The 17,980-nt window shown below is 39.3% G+C and overlaps 1 protein-coding gene across 4 annotated transcripts; it reads right to left on the bottom strand.

The window, feature by feature from the left end:
- Nucleotides 1-316: 316 nt before the first annotated feature.
- LOC112456461 (vesicle-associated membrane protein 2) lies at nucleotides 317-17,963 on the bottom strand. Of its 4 annotated transcripts, none has more exons than XM_025019004.1 (6): nucleotides 17,572-17,946; nucleotides 12,497-12,714; nucleotides 11,529-11,608; nucleotides 11,379-11,430; nucleotides 10,443-10,501; nucleotides 2,140-2,205 (listed from the first exon to the last, which is right to left on the bottom strand). In XM_025019004.1, coding segments are annotated over exons 1-5 (366 nt in total). In that variant the 5' UTR covers nucleotides 17,574-17,946; the 3' UTR covers nucleotides 2,140-2,205; nucleotides 10,443-10,487. The 4 variants fall into 4 exon arrangements, with proteins under 4 accessions (XP_024874768.1, XP_024874772.1, XP_024874771.1 ...); XM_025019003.1 differs by lacking the exon at nucleotides 2,140-2,205 and adding an exon at nucleotides 7,247-7,370 and having other exon boundaries at nucleotides 17,572-17,944; XM_025019000.1 differs by lacking the exon at nucleotides 10,443-10,501 and having other exon boundaries at nucleotides 317-2,205; nucleotides 17,572-17,963.
- Nucleotides 17,964-17,980: the final 17 nt, after the last annotated feature.

Genomic DNA, 17,980 nt, shown 5'->3' on the forward strand with positions numbered 1-17,980 from the left:
TAACTGCATTTGTGCCGCATTTTCTGCGCATACGTAGAGAAAAGAAAACTTATATTTGTTTATTAAACTACATATTATAGTTTAACTTTGTAAAAACAATGACTTTGCTTTGCCAGTAAATAATTACGTAACCATATTTATTAATTTTCGTTGAATTTAATCGGTATTATTTTTTGTTGCAGATCATGCTGAGAAACATGACTGGTGATGGTATTGGTGAGTAGAATTTAGGGTACGGGTGACGGTCTTTTTTCTTCACCGAACATAACACTTTTGAAATCGGTGCGATTCATTCAAACGAACGTACTATTACAACTTTTGTTGTTACAACAGGGAAAAGCACATGGAACTGCTTCTCACAATGTTATTTATTTAAGCCTAGCATACAGTAATATATCTCTATGATGTAGTATTTCTATTATATTTATAATATATAGATCTGTTCCTTTTTTCGGTGAGATGTACAGCTGAAGGAGTATTGCAATTTAATATATACGTCCGGTATTCGTACATAATAATATAATATCAATAGCCTAAGTGCTAAAGCGCGTCTTGTAATAGCTATACTTACAAATCTATTGTTTAGTTTATAGTTATTATCGGTGTATAGACAATTTATCGAATCTGAAACGATTTGATTATATTATATCAGTTGAAAGTAGCATCATGTTGTTCCATTTCATAAAACATAAAGAATATGAATAGTAAATTAACTTTTTTTTTTTTTAAATGACACCAACTAGTTTTGAAATCTCTTAAAGACGCGCCGAGAGAATATATTAGCCGAAAACGATATATTATATAAAGTAAAACTAATGACAATTAAATCGTGCAAAGAATGTGTTTAAGGAGTTGTTGACTACAACATCGCATTAAACCTTTTTCGCGTTTTACATTAAACAATTTTTGCAATCACAGCGATTCGCATAATTGCATCGTATAATTGCATTAATCGGGAAGAGACTAGTATAATTAAGGGATTTGGCGGAGATGTGAAATAAATCCGTTTCATATCCGTGTCCCAGAAAGCCTATTGTCGGAGACAATCTTATATAAATGTACAAGTACAAGCAAGCACCAAAAATTATCACTTACATGAAACATCTTATGTGATGCGCACATTCGACATTTTTACATTTTTCTCGGTCGGAAGTGGACTCGAAATATACCTGCGTCAATCCTTCCAATTGTCATTTTTATGATTCTTCCATTATCATCTCTCCTGTATTTTGTTTGTTTATTTAACATATGAATAAATTGTATTTATATGTATGTACATAGATTTTAATTTTACATTGATAATTCGTAATAATGTATGTACATATACATGTACATACATCGATACACATATCCGTGTATTTTCTCGTGAACGACACTTCGCTTGTTGTACCTATGTTTTTCGTATCGATTAGCTGAGCGGAATTTTAAAGGCTCGTAAAGCTATAGATAGCTATATAGATTGTTTTTTTCTTCTTGAACGACGAAAAGACCGGTCGATATGTCGCTTCCACTTAAACAACTTAAAGTTCGACTACAAGATTAATAAGATGCAAAAACAATTGAATAAAAATTGGTGAATAAAGATACGTGAAGACAATTTGCGTCTAAATACTACGTAGCTCGAAGAAAGTTGCACAATACACGGTAATTGCTAGTAGAACATTGGTACTATTAGTTATCACAACGTCATATCAATAGGGGAAAAAATAATTCTACATAAAAATAATCCGACGCGCGGTATAGCCGAAGAGTTCCGCTCGCAAAGAACGATATAAGTCCATGACTTTTGAGGTTTATTTTTTATCCTATACGGATTATGGAGTTACCGAATTATTCCATCGTGCCCTTCGACGTGCAGATGATGATCCAAACGAGTTGGTCGCCGAAGCGAATATGTCGACCAGTTATTTCCGCGGATGAAGATGTCGTTGTCAGGGTCGGTCTCCCTCGTTTCTCGTTTTCTCCTTTTACCCCAAGTGTCACCAGCATGCCATACCGTTTATACGATGCGTATACCGGCGTCCAGGTTGCCGACGAGCGCGGGCGGGGCGGGCTGCTGCGAACCACCCCCTGGCGCACCGCCCAACGTCCCTGCAGTATTCGTAGCTCCACCGGGTCCCCCGGCCATCGGCGGCCCGTTCGGATAGTTCGGATTATAGTTCGGATAGGGAGTGTTCGTAGGCGATGATTCCGGCATGAATTTCGCTGAAACGTTCAAATAAAAATTATATTAGTTTCTGATATCGATATATCGGAGCGTGAAATGACAACGGAGATCAATAGGGGAAATCCCTGTATATATTGGGATGTTAAATATAACATCATAGTCTTTTTCCTACAGACGACATAGTTTAAATCTTTGAGGGGAGATTAAAAATGTTATGTATTAAAACGAAAGGAAGTATTTTAAACCTGGTCCAGTTTAAGCGAGCGAGTGTAAACTAACACGAATGAATAATTTGTTTCGATAAACTGATAGTATGACGGTATTCACACTCATTGAAGCAAATTATTCATTCTTGCTTGTTCACGCTTGCTCGTTGGTCTGGCTCTCACTTTAGTTTTCTAATTGTTTTTTTTTGGTTGCACTAATATTGAAGAGTAAAATTGGTATATTGATTAATTTGTTTGCTACTGTTTCGTAAAAAAGAGATTGAATTTCTGTGAAATATTATATATAATAAAAGAGTATACTTAAAAATTTTTTTTTTAAGCAGTATGAAAAGAATTTTCATCATTGCACATTTAAGAATAGTTCGATCGTGTAGATATATATATTATTATTGTGAAAATTTCCGTATTAATTGAATAGCTTCCGTGAAGAGAAGGTGTAAAGTGAAAAGAATATAATTATTAATAGGAGTCGATAATAAGTTGATGAAAAAGTATTTTTTCGGCTGTTCTTTGTATCTGAGGATTTATCTTTTATCTACGGCATAAAAATAATATGTCGTATTTGATATCTTTTATTCTCACACTTTTATAACGATTAACACACAGAAACATATAATTTGGACAAATGAAAGATATACAGGTTGTATGACGCTAAAACGCAGAAAGTGTATCGATATTTTCATTTGCTTCTGTTTTTTTTTTTCTGAATAGTTGTGTGTTATATTACAGAGTGTTCTCTCTCTTTCTCGCTCTCTCATTCTCACTTTCTCTCTTTCTCTCTCTCTCTCTCTCTCTCTCTCTCTCTCTCACACACACACACACACACACACACACACACACACACACACACAAACGTGTAGGTATTGCCGCGTTTTACTTTAAATCTCGACATGTGTGCGCGCGCCTGGCATTTATAATTTATACATTAAATTGGAACAGTTGCACGAATGAGTAGCAAATAAAATAATTACGAATCTACGATTACGAAGCGAATTGGACACACACATATCACTGATCTTTTCTATTATTGATCACACGATCATAGGAAACGTAAATTTATTATATAATTTATATTATTAACAGCAGTATTCATACGCGATGACTCCCTGACAGCGTGAAATATTAAACTATCTAATGGAATGCACAATGATGGAAGCACATATTTTACGTATTTGTCACACACGACGGAACAAAATTCGTAAAAGAAAACACAGGAAACAGAAAAGTAGAAGTTGTAATTCAAAGATAAAAAGACATGTTTACTAATATGATCTTTACGGTATCGCGAGACTATTGATAATACATATAATTATGAGATTGCTGCATCATTAATCAATAAAGATTTAAAGAATTCGGAACATAATAGGATTTAATTACAAAGAAACATCGACCACACACATTCATTAATAAATTAATAAATGAAGAAATAACTGCATAATTGTGACAATATACTTCTTTAAATTATATATTTTTAAAATATATATATAGTATATAGTTAATATTTAATTTAACCGTTTTGAAATGTAGTACAAAATAACATGATTGTTAGTTAAAGGAAGTACAGATGAAATCAAGTGAGAAAGAGTATAAATAAAATTGTTAAGAAATAAGTAGATAAATATAAAAAAATGTGTATATACCGGCATACAATAGCAAGTTTATTGTTCTTACCTCCTGCTTGGATTTAATGGTTATTAGGCTTTATAAGTAATGATCCTCTTCCTGGAAGGCGAATTGCAATATACATATATATTCGAGATCGTCAATAGGTGTTTAAAAAATTATTACCGCGTAACTTCTTTTCAGCCGTAATCGAATGACGCATTTCTTCTCACTTTCTTTTTACATGCAGCATTAATGGCACAAAATAAAAGAAAGAACTGAAATGTGTCTTTTAACTATTAGTAATAAAATTCTCAAAAATGCGTCGGTGCTTGCGGAAGGCAATAAAGATTCTACGATCGAAGCGAATTGATTTAGAAATAAACAGGAAAAAAATTATAATCGATCCCCTTCTCCGCTGCCTCTTTATAACTTCAATTCAACTACGCAGTGTATTTTTTATTCGATACTGTACAATTGTTGAAAGCGCAGCATCATGATCATATTCGTCGTTAATAATTAAGGATACGTCGACACGGTTAAGATATGACGTACAGCTATGTGTTCATAAGTTCGTAAACATAGAATGATCGTTTTTAAACATTATAACTCGGATGTGCGGCCATTTCGCGCGACAATTTCGAAGAAATTCTCATTTGTCGATCGGCCCTTCGCTTCTCCATCCTTGGGATTTTCGCGGATTCAGCAAAGCGCACCACATATTAATAACTCGTGGTCCCCAATGATTCCCCAATAATCGATATTATTTTTTTAACAATGTCATAAAATTATGCTAAGCAACAAATATTTGCGTCAGAAAGAATTTGAAAAAAGAAAGAAAAAGAATAGATGATTCCTTCATTTTATTTTAGTGCCAATTAACACTATGATTAAGTACATGGTTAATCAGATCAATTAATAATTGCAAAAAATTAATATCTGATATATTGATATTGTCACACACAAATCTCGTTTCCTAAAATTTTTCTTAAAATGAAACCCGGCGCCAATAAAAGCAAAGTCGATCGAGTATAGTCTGCCGATCGACACGATGAAAAGCTCTTCTGTCTCTTCTGAATTTTGTCGCGTCCGGAAGTCGCGACGGAATGGCGCCTGCAGGCATAAACCACAAATATCGCGCGTCGGGACGGGATCGAAGGGAGGAATAATTGCGGAGAATCGCGGTCGGAAGGACGATCGTTTCGTCTCTCGAGATTATTGCTGAATCAGCAGCAGCAGCACCGAAATCAGTAAGGACCGAACGGAAGAAGGAAGGGGGACCGGGCAGGATCGTTGGAGATCGACGACGATCTCGTCGGACTCGTCGACGAACAATCGGCGTGTCGGGCGCGATATACCCGTTGTCACTAACGTCTTATCTCGCGGATGGACAATAAGAGAATGATCGAGGGTGGAGCCTTCCCGAGCTCGGGTATCCTCGAATCGAAAATGATAGCGTTCTCTTCTATCGCCGCGATCGCATCTGCGAAGCGAGGAAAGCAACTTCCTCCGTCGTCGTTTATTATAATTATTATTAATGTTACCATTATTATTATCATCGTAATCATCATTATTATTAACATGTATACATAACATCTTGTAGATAATTCATCTTAAAGCCTTAAAACGTTACTTATAGCTGCTGCGCCTCTCTACAACAAGGCGTTTCTTTCCCCTTCGTCTCTTCTCCCCTTTTCTCTCCACCTCCCCCCTTTCTTCCCCTTCCTTTATTATTTTTTAGATTCTCTGTACACAGGCTGCTCGAAAACGTTGATCGCCGTCTTCGACGAAAGCAGGCGACTACCGCTATTTTCCCCATTCGTTTTTTCCTTTCCCTCGTCTTCCGTCCCTCTATCCTTCGGTTTGTTCTTCCTCTATAATTCGCGAGAAAAACGAAAAGCAAGATGCGAGACAAGGGAACAAAGGACACCGGCGTGTGTGTGTGTGTGTGTGTGTGTGTGTGTGTGTGTGTGTGTGTGTGTGTGTGTGTGTGAATCTTCTTGATATAACTAGAGCGGATTGAATCCGATAAATGGCGCGTGAAGGACAAATGATATATTATATACAGTTTGCGTGATTTACATTTACGTCTATAAAGTAAATGTCTCGATACATGTCGCGAACGCGTTCGCGTATGCGGGCGAACCTATACTTACTATAACAGCAACTGCCTTCGTCGGAGAGGTTTTACATGGTGGTTTTTACGGACATCCTGTCTCTCTTTATCTCCTTCTTTCTATATATAAATATATACATATATATATACGTATACGTATATATTTATACATATATATGTGCATAGATATTAAATATATCTCCTATATATTTAAATATTATATATCGCTACAACGATTCTCCCTTTCTTTTTCGTGAACCTTACGCTTCTTTGTTTACAATAACCAACTGTTTCTCTATTTCTCATCTCTTCTAACTTTTCTCGGACAATCTTAATTAACGAAGATGGACGAAGGAATGCGCGATGCACGTATCTCTTGTGAATCAGCCGCGTTTAGTCGTGAAATTTTAATGGAATCAGTTACAATGTTTCAATGTTTGCCCGGTTTGCCGCTTGTCTGATAAGACTAAATCCGTTAAGACCTGTGTACTTTCAACTTAATTTTGCGTTCGCCGAAACACATGAGGTAAATTAATGTTCTCCGGAACGACGCATTGTTGCGAAACGATTGTGATAACAACAAAATTACGTCAATTATATTAAACAATAATATAAATAATAATAGCTGAATGAGATAATGGCCAAGAAATCAGTAAATTGTCCTGCGCGACCTTCGCCCATGCGAGATGGAGATCGAGTCGGTTCAGTGTGGACTCGACTTCCTCTGCCCGACCCGAAAAGAAAAGAAACGCTACAAAGGACAGCAGGAAAGTTCTGTAGTCGTCGCGACGGCTCTCTTCGTTGTTCCCGCTCAAATCAACGTTCCCTGCTTCCGGTTATCCGCCGTCATCCTTCCTTCTTTCACGATGAATCACAATAAGGCCGGCGATCGATCGATTCCCGCGCGCAATCGATCCGAACGTTCGCGAAGAACTCCGGCAGAGCTCGTCAACGGCTCATCACAATTTCCGTTTTGCGAGATCTATCCCTCCTTTTCGCGAATCAATCTCATCAGCCGCCGTCTCTCTCTCTCTCTCTCTCTCTCTCTCTCTCTCTTTCTTTTCTCTTCTTCACTCTTCTTCTTCTTCTTCTTCTTCTTCTTCTTCTTCTTCTTCTTCTTCTTCTTTTTCCTTCTTCTCCTCCTCCTCTTCTTCTCCCTCTTTTACCTCTCTTTTTGTTGTTGTTGTAGTTGTTGTTACGTTATTTTACTTTAGCTCTCGCGCTCAATTTTGTGTATTGCTGCCACCGGTGAGGCTCGCTGAAAACAATAATAAAATTTGTTCTCCTCCACTGGATAAGGGAAAGGGACGGCGATGATTCGCCCCCACGTTGCTCTTAGTCTCCGCCTCTTCAAATTTTAATCTGTTTTTGTTTTCCCCCATTTCTTTCCCTTTCTCTCTATTTCGTTATTGTTCGCATGCGCAGACTCGTGGCGGATCGCGCTCATCGCGGACAAATGTTTAAATTTACTATATCAATATCTAGATCGTACAGAATGTTAGTTCATGTCTATTTTAGTAGTTTTGAAATGCTCTCATTGAAAGACATTGGTTTATTTACACCATTATATCCACGACGATGCGTTTGATAAACTATAATCAATTGGCTTGCGCAGTTTAAAGCTATATATAACAATCCATTAGCCATAAGGACAAGGAAGAATTGCATGCAAATAGGTACAGAAGCATAAATGCGTATACAGAGGCCACTCGGTGGTACACACGATACATAAACTTCCCACTGCGAAAATTATCAGCGGCAGGATAAACTTTCGCTTTTCGTCAGAAGTTCCGCCCGAAGTCCGCCTTTTTCCCTTTCATATTGTACACAACACTTGGAAAAAATTCGCAGTTTATAGGAAATTCTGGCCGAACTCCTGACTGACAATGAAACTGTTTGCGTTAGAAGCTTTTGGCGCATTCCATATAACGTACAAGCCATGCAACGCTATGCCGACCTCGGCTTCCAATCGAGGGAGAAATAATTAAATCGATGGTACATGCTCTGTAATAAGAGGTCAAGCACGTTGCGCGAAGATCGTCCCAGAAACGTTTGCTTGATTCGTCTTTATAATATTGGAATGCACATTATTAAAGTATGCATATATCCTGAGAATATATATATATATATATATATATATATATATATATATATATATATATATATACGGTGTATGAGTTTTGCACTGTACTAAGAATGTTATTTATAAGAGAAAAAAAGAGGATGAATGAGAGGAGAGAAAGAGAGAGAAACATGCAGGATGTAATATGCATGAATGTATCTTTATATGCAAAAAATGAAACAAATTGATCATAATATTAATTAAAATATCTCGTATCTACATATATAAATGCAAAATTAGAAATTAAATAAATTATTAAATGTGTAAAGATTTAAACTAAAATTATAAATATAATATAAATATAATGTACGACCTTTATGTTTAACTATGAAGGATAAAAAATGTAGTTTACAAAACTATATAAATGCAGATTATACATTTATATATATAGAACTTTTTTTCAATACGTAAAGCTGAATGAATAAATAAAAGAAATAAATCTAAGAAAAAGAGTGCTTGAAGAATTGATTTAAATTGCATTTTGGCGATAAGAAGAGAGAAAAAGGTAGAAAAGTCATATCGGGTACAACAATAAAATCATAGCTTACCGTACCGAAGAGTAGAATAGGATTAAACAGAAACATTGTTGTAGTTGTAGTTGTTTGATAATTCTTACTGTTGTCGATATTGTGCTTGTTGTTGATGTCGTTTGTCGTTGTGGTGTTTTCATTTCTTGTGTTTTCATTTCTTGGTGGTATTTTGTATCGTTTCTTTATTTGCCGCCGCAGAGTGTTCGCGAATCACAATGTTTGAAGCTGTATGTTCAACTAGTTTCACGCGTTTACACACTCTTTTTCGCTTTGTTTTTTCTTTGACTTAATTGACCACCAGAAAATTGAAAATCACTGCCTGGGACCAACTTCAGAAAGAGGATACCACCGAAAGTACAGACAGACACATAACAACGATTAGAGTTGTAACACGCACACAAAGGGTCAGGTATGATCGTGTCTCGGAAAACATTCCCCTTTAAAAGTTCATCGGCATTCGTTAAGGAAACCGATAGTTTGCGTCAAAATTAACTCACGCAATACATTTCGTTCACTTTAGACGATCTGTAATTCGTATCAGACGTCAGGATATTCTGGATATTATTCGACTCGTAATTTTATACGTCATCTAATATGAAATATAATTGAATATAGATACCAAAATGCAAACATATAAAATATACTACACCTAACACATATGAATATACCCAATATAAGAAGCTGCAAATAGAAATGTGTAATAAAAAATGTATATATATTTTTATCCGGAAGTCTAGCGAGTTATAGATCGTCTAAAGTAGACTTTAGTCAACATCGAATTTGTGACAGATATGTTGTAACGTTGTCTTGGAATTGTTAAAGTTATTATAGAGCGATTTTCTCGTGCGTCAGTTTATTCCGTCTTGTGGACTTTAAAGAGACGCTCAAATGTCAGAAAATGTTAAGAAAATTCCTAGCGGGAAGATATATGTATAATGGCAACTTTTACGTATTGTTTAAATGTTTACACTTGACGTTGACTTGAACGCTGTGATGTGGTAAGAGAAGGGAATAAGGACGTCGTCGAAGATTTATGAAGGCTCGCGGTGTATCTCGCCATGGCGATTCTTAATTGGAACGCTTCCCAATTAGATCGGTGATTCATAAATATGCAACGACACTGGTGGAGAGTTCTTATGGAACGAATACATGTAGCAACATGTACAGATACAGCAAGTACCTATCACAGGCAGACACCGACTAAGTATGCCAGTTTTATAAATTCATCGTGGAAGCATTTGCACATTTTTTGCAAATAAAACCACGTGTGATAAAAATTATGATGATAATAATAAAATATTATAGTGGTAATAATTGTATGTCACAATTATCATGTGCGTGACAGTTAATAATCATGCTCTATTACCAAGTGCGTCTAACTATAAGCTTAATAATAATTTCAGCAAACTAAAATGACTATTATTTTTAAACAAAATATCTGGTAATAACAAAAGTTTTTATAAAACTGGCAACGCTTGATACGTGACATTATCAAAATTAAGGACAATTTTGAAATATCGGAGTGAGAGGAGTTTTTACGTGTGTTGGATGGTAAACAACGAGAATGTAATCGGAAAAACGTACGGGTTCAGGTATACATTTTCTACGACAAGTAAAAAAGAGAAACAGGGTGAGAAACAACAGCGATACGCAATGTCGCAATTGTTTTGCTTTCTACCTTCAGACTCACTCACACACAAATCTCTTCCACCAATCAGCGCGCCTACATGAAGTTCGCTAGACGGGAAAAGAGAAATACATACATTTCATACGTGTTAGATGATGAATGAACAAAAAGGAGACAGAGTAACGCCATTTTTTTTTTCAGACGGATTACACTGTATAGTGGCATCTTTCTCGCGCATTTTATATCGCGCGCGATAAAGACGTGTTCTTGCATTAAAAGTAATATATACTACTCTTATTTCGTCCATAAAATGCACGAGAATGATATCGTTAGGAAATAGAACTTTCGTAAGATTTGAAGCGAAAATTATTCCGGTATATAGAGAAAAGAGATGCTCGCAAGTATGATATTTTCGATAAAGTTTCGTGAAGATGAATCGAGGCCAAGTATAGTCGACGTAATTTTCAGGCAAAGCACGATAAACAGTTTGTTTTACATTTTTTTGAGAAACCTCAAAAGATCTCTTCAAGGGGATTTCTCAAAAGCTATGCAAATCCGCGGAACAACATTTCGTTCGTCACTTCGCATCGTGCAAACACAATCGTCCGTACGTAGACGTTTCCTTATTGTTAATACAAAGGGTATAGATCGACAGAGAGACATTAGACAGGAACGACTGATTCAGATGTAACACGATAAATTTTCAAATCGTAAACTGTACGGGAGTTGGTCCAATCGCGATAAAAATCCATATTTATCGAATACGAATTCGAATACGAAAAAGAATATTAATTTCCACGATTTAAATAAATAGTCGATACTTTCACCGTGCGCATACGGACGTGCGTTTAAAAAAAGAGGTAAAGCTGAATTAGTCGCTCGAAATCGGGACGAGATGTACATCGACGAGATGGCACAAAACATTTAAACACGTATAGTGGCAGTGTTGACAGCTGTCAAACATTAGTGCGTCAGTAAAACACTTACCGACAATGATGGCCAGTACGATGAGTGCGATAACACCTATGATGATCATCATCTGTTAAGAGAAAGCAAACAGAACACGTATTATTCAGATACCGAGGTATTGCCATAAATTGTAAACTTTAACTCTTGTAAAATTTAACATTTACTCACCTTTAGATTCTGTAGCCAAAACTTTCTCTTCAATTTTCCTGCTTGTTGTTCAAACTGTGACGCTCCTTGTTGGAGTGCATCTGCAAAATTACGCGAGTGTGTCATCGGATTTATCTCGGGCATCCTTAAATATAACTTTGAAAACAAAAGAATTCTTCGAGTAAAAAAGAAAAAGAATTCCGCGAGAACCTGAATGGGGTCATAAATAACGTAATTTATTAGGGCGAAAATATACGTTTGCGCAAATAAATGTACGTGCGGATTGCGTGAGAAAAGATCGACGTTCACCAAGCCACATAGCGTGGCATCGATTCGAGCGTGTCACAGTAATCGATATCAACGTGTAGTCAGACGCGCAGGGTCGGACTGCTTTATTGCCACGATACCATGAATGGAAGGTGTATAGTCTTCCCACGATCATATTTTCCGTTTAGCGCTTCTATTCTGTATGTAGCGATACGCTGGTTGTGAATAACAATATGATGTCGCGTCGTGACGCGATGCAATATAAATCGTGACATGAATTCGTCTTACAATTATATATCTTCTTAAAAGTTTGTACGATACTTCTCTTATGCGGAGATACAGCACAGCATATACATTTTTGCTCCTCCAAGGCATTAATTAATCTCTCGACGTACAACAAATGATATTCGCCATGAATAATAAGTACCTGACGTAGAAGCAGTGCGCGAGCAATGGAGTGACGTATACATACAATAATAATTAATGAATATATTGGTGTTGATGTGCGCGCGCGCGCGCGCGCAAATAGTATTCGCAACGGGACGGGACAATATATATAATAGAATTTACAAAACATAACAAAATAAATTACACATAATTTGGCAGATTAGAGTCTAATTTGGAGGATTAACTGTTGATTAAATTTTCAACTTTAAAATAATTGCCGTCGATATTTTTGACGCGAAGCGTTTTGGCTGCGCGCCGCGGAAGATCGATCTCACCTGCTCGATCGTCGAGCTCGGAGAGCTTTTGATCGCGCTCGAGGACCTTCTCGACGTTCGTCTTCATGATGTCGACGACCTCGTCGACTTGCGCTTGCGTCGCCTGCAGCCGCTTCTGCGAGGCAATTTGCTGGGGCGTCCTGGGGCCACCGACGATGCCGTCGGTACCGGCGCCTGCACCTGCAGCCGCATCCGGTGCTAAACCGCCCTCCGTAGCCCTGAAAAAAGACGCGATTTCGAGAAAATGACTAATAGCGTGTGAAGCGTGTCACATCCAAATGTGTGTCATTACAATACAGTTGTGTTAAACAAACGTTGTCTTTTTATACGTTTATACAAATAGACCTATTCCCGCAGGGGTATTTTGCATAAGCGACGCGTTTCGACCAAATTTAATGCCTCGGAAAATAATAGAACGCAATAAAACATAATAATTGCTGTACCTCGAAAACGCCAGTATATTTTCGAAAATTGGGTGTAAGATAAATAAGCGCCGATAGGTGCAAATATCTCTGAGCTACCCGTATATACGCTTGCATTTCGCGGCTTGTTCACGGCGTGAAATTTATTTGTGCATCGAATCCCCCGATACGCGCGCGCGATATCTCTCCTCTCGACGGTTCTAAAAAGTAAAATAAACACGCAGGTGGGTGTCGCTCATCCCGGGACGCGCCAGCCGGGAATTATAGTGCCCGTCGTTGCCCCATGGTGCTGGATGCTGCGTGAGGTTTTCCCCATATCGAGCTGCGGGTGGAAACCACCGCAAAAGGGCAAAGTTCATGACACGATTTCGCCATTCGCGCCGTTTAATGGCAAAAACTTGATGCGTATTACTTCGACAACGCGTTTCCCTCCCACTCGCTTCTTAGGACGGATACGACGCGGCCGAGCGCGACGGCGATGCGAGCACATTGTCTCATCCCAGGGCACATCGCGTTCGCAATTAAAAGGTGACGGCTGTTGAAGGCAAATGGATACGGAAAAAGAAAAGGTCATTGATAATGTCGGCTTATACTCGTATGGCCCCAGAGGAGATTGTAATCCAGAGCGCACGTGCACGTACACGCTGGTATTCAAAGTTAAATGATCGCGATCGCTCTTTGCGAGCGACTTTACGAGCTTTTCGCTAAGCTCTTGGATGAATTATTCATACGTTTGTGAAAAAAAATTTAAAGGATTACGGTTGCGTAAAATATTTAGGATATTTTTAATCGTCGCGTGGAATATTTAGGGTATCTTAGATCAATCGTACTCGAAGATAATTAAATGGTTTAGAGTTTAAGATGGTAGAGATATTCCTCTTTTATTGTACATCGTTTAATTTATTTTAAACGTAATATGCGAGAGAAAAGCGCTTTGCAGTAAAATATCCGCTATTGTGTAAAACGATGTTTTAAACGGAATTAGATGCACAGACCTTTTTTATTTATTATATATAATATGGAAATGTCTTGAGTGAGAAGCAACGTATACGTGATGGATATGCATGTTGTTCTGCAAATCTGTTTTCTACGGGGTTTCCAACGAGCCATCCTTTGCGAGCTGACCTTTTGCAGAAAGAGACCTTACGCGGTACCGCTGCGAGCAATGCCAATTTAATTACTCAACAACTTATGTACTGGGATAATTAGATCTTCCATTCCTTCCCCCGACATGACATTCTATTTTTCATCATAAAATCTCCACGTTCGTTAAATATATATTCTTCATATCAATTAAGTGATCGCCGAGAACGAAAACTGCAATTTACGTTGACAGGACGATCAGTAAGGATATATCAATTAATTAGCTAACTAAAATTAGAAAAAAATATTACGTAATCACACCGGTGCGGTGAAACCGATCGATCTGTATTATATGGAGAAAATTAATTCTTTCTACAGAAAAACTTCCGCGATTACTCACACTATATATGTATAAATTTCACGTCGCGGGGTGAGGGGGAGCGACACGTGACGTAAATCAGGAAGATTACGAATAATACATGTTAGCGATGTTGTTACGATTCGGAAAAAATGCCGGCTACGCGCGATAACGGATTAAAAAGCGGTCGTCGATAGGTTGCGGGTTTTATTTTTGGCCTAGCGATCGAACGACCGAGTAGCAACAGCCGATCGATCGACTATTCGAATACCGTCGGTGGGAATAGTTAAACATAGAGGAGAGTCGTACGTACGTACGCCTCTCCTCTCCTCTCCTCTCCTCTCCTCTCCATATCGTTCCCATTGAGATGACGGTCGCCGCCGTCCGGCATTCCTCGCGAAATTTCGACGTAATTCCAGTTGATTCCAGCATTTTAGCAGAATGATCGATAAAAACAGCAATCATTATACCGTTATCTAATTCAACGAATGTTTGCGACATTTCTATTTATCAGTGCAACTTGGTTGTTCATCGTCGAAATACTTGTTTGACGTGGCTCGAAAATTTCCGCTGTTATTGTTGTAGACTGTTTCAATATATTTATTTATCACGAGATTGAGATAAAAGGATTTATTTTCAAAAACGTACATGACGTTTTTGATTTAGTGAAATGCTTTTCCGGCGTAATGTGAAAATTCCTGCTGTTATTGTTTATTTTATTACAATATAGGTATTCGATATACATGGCATATATCGACATACTTTGCGATCGCTGCAGCTATGAATCCTACGCGCAAAAGTCAAGAAATATTCGTAAAATCTATGACGTAAAATAGATACATATATAATGGACGTAATATATCGATCGCGGTATTGCTCTTCATTCTCATTATTAAATTAGTACTCGCGCTGAACCGTGAATACTTATGGGATTTACATTTCACCGCTTAGAACACAGTGATACGGTTAAAAAGTCTTTTTATATTTATCTTCTTCTTTGCGATTAATTAACCTTAACTACGAAATCCATTTGGTACCGTTTAGGACCAAATTACTTGCAAATATTATAAAATACTTAAATAATGAAAATACGACATAAAATAGATCAAATTAATGTAGCAACGTGATATATCAAATTAATCATTGTAAAAATTGTCGAATTTATGTGAGATGTTAATTTGGTAAAAAATTTTTATATCACCAACAGTTTTCCGATGAATTATAGAAACCGTGTCAAAAGAAAGCGGTACGTCCATTAAACTATCGGAGCTCTCAAGGACCAAATTACTTGCAATGAGTACACCGCGGTTTGCCGCCGCTCTGAGGATTTCGTCGTCTATGATCGACGCACGAACAATCCGGCGAACGGTTCATTGTTCGCCACCCGGGTCGCAATGCGTGTGTAAGTTACGTACGAACACGCGCACCTTTCTGTCTAGCAAAGCTCCATAGAGCATTGCCGTAAATGTGCTCATCATTGATTATCTAAATATAGAAACTGCGAGCCGACATGTAGTAGCAGTGCGCCGCGTTTCGCGCGATTGATCCCGACTACATGTGTGTATGTATACACGCATATAATCGCAATTAAGCTGCCGGCGATCACGGCGATCACGGCGATCACGGCGATCACGGCGAGCGCGCAAAGTGCGCAAAGAACGCGCGACAAGCGCGCTAATCGCGATCGCGCTGATCTCACGATTATTCTTATCACGATTACTCGTAAACAAAGAGGCGAGAAGCTTGGCGGATGGGAAGAGAATCGATAACGTGTGCTCGATATCGCTTTTTAATCTCTCCCGCATCGCGACTGCAAAGCGGCCCGAAATTATCATGTGTCCTTCGAAAAGATCAAGTTCCACGCGCTTCCACGGTTACTTGCCAACGGCGTGTAGGCGTAACGATGGACGACGCTTGAATCATCCTGTTTGAATCACCCCTCCTATCGAGATTATCCAAGATCGCGAAATATTCGAGTAGATAACAATGACATTACTTAGAAATACGTCGCCTCGATTGGCTGAATGAATATAATGCGTATAATCGAGCTGGATGGACGGAAGCCGAATGCGAAAGGTTATAATGAGAAAAGTTGGAAATAGAAATGCTATAATTATAATAGTGCGTTCAAAAGTGAGATTAATTAACGTAGTTATCGCATTGCAATTCGACTACCGCGTTCGTGTAGTTTTCTCTATTGCCGCTATTAACAAATAAATAAATAAACGAGTCTATCAAAACATACAATAATTAACGCCAGAAGTTAACGATTCTGAACACGACGGTAACTTAATTGATAGAGGTACGGAAATTTTCTCGCGCGACGTGCCCGTTTCGTCAATATTTCTTCCACGATCGACTTGCTACCTATCTATACCTTTCATGCAGTAGCCCAGATAAAAGATTCGCGTTGAATGGGGTCGATGCATTATGATGGTGCGCGCATCCCTCGAAAGGTTCGAAGGGTCGCGGGCGGTGTGGGCCGCGTTTCGATTAATTTTCCTCGAAAGCAAGTTACGAGACCGTGCCGGGTCTCGGGAGTCGGGAGCTCCGTTGTACTCTATCGGAACTCGGAACGTGTGCCGTATGCCGCGGACGGACGGGTCGTGCGAGGAGGATCGATTGGCGGCGACAAGCCTCGGCAATTGCGTCTTAAAACGCATCTTACTGACGCGTCGCGGTAACGGCGCGTCTCGCCCACCTCATCGCCGAGTCGCCGCGAGCTCCCTTACGCGATCCTTACACGGTTTTGCGCATTCATACCCGCAAACGTCATCGATCGCCGCGCACCTTCTCGCGGGTAAATCGTCGACCGAGTTGCTATAGAGCACGGAGTAGTTCTGTGTTATAGTTGACCACTCTACTCTAATCGCTCATTGATCTACTTATGCGTCACAGTCTTGTGTAAAGGCCCGCTTAAAGAGACACGGCTATTTAATAACGTTAGTGCCTTCGACTCTCGCTTACGGCCACGGAATGGCCACGGAATTGACTCTCGATGCAGCTCCACGAAGCACGCGCCATTTGTATCATCGTAACGGGCGCGAAGCGAAAGTTAGAAGCGTCGCGTCCCCGATGATCTCGCGAGGCTTCGTCCGCTTCGTCGATGAGGCTACTTCAGCGGGAAGCGTATCCGGTACGTCCTGGGAGGTTTCGTTCGGTCTCCTCCGGAACGCGCGTGTTCGAAACCCGCGTATTACACGTCTACTCACATGCTGCTCGTATTTGGTCGCCTCGGGTTCTCTCTGTTCCGGTAATCCTCGTCGATTTGTCGATCGACTCGCTCGGCGACACCCCCGGTCGGTCGTACGGAGTTCGGCGCGTAACTTTTCGCGAGCGACTGCCAGCGAGACTAGATGGCCGCCGCGGTATTGATAAAATTTCCAGGCGGCACGCCGCCGTGTGATATCGTCGGCACGGACGCGCGCACGCGTGCGACCGAGCGATATATCTCGATGGTCCACCCTCGAACTTTGATTTTCCCCCTCGCGCGTTTGTCGCGATCGTGTTCCGCTCGCGTTCCCAGGTCGCGACTGCTCGCGGGAGCACCTTCGAACGCGCGATCGGCCGATTTTCCGCGAGGAAGACCCGAGGTACGGCGATACGCGGGGTACGCGCTTT

This window comes from Temnothorax curvispinosus, unplaced genomic scaffold (genome assembly GCF_003070985.1).
Source record: "Temnothorax curvispinosus isolate PA1 unplaced genomic scaffold, ASM307098v1 QBEX01006881.1, whole genome shotgun sequence".
NCBI lineage: Eukaryota > Metazoa > Arthropoda > Insecta > Hymenoptera > Formicidae > Temnothorax > Temnothorax curvispinosus.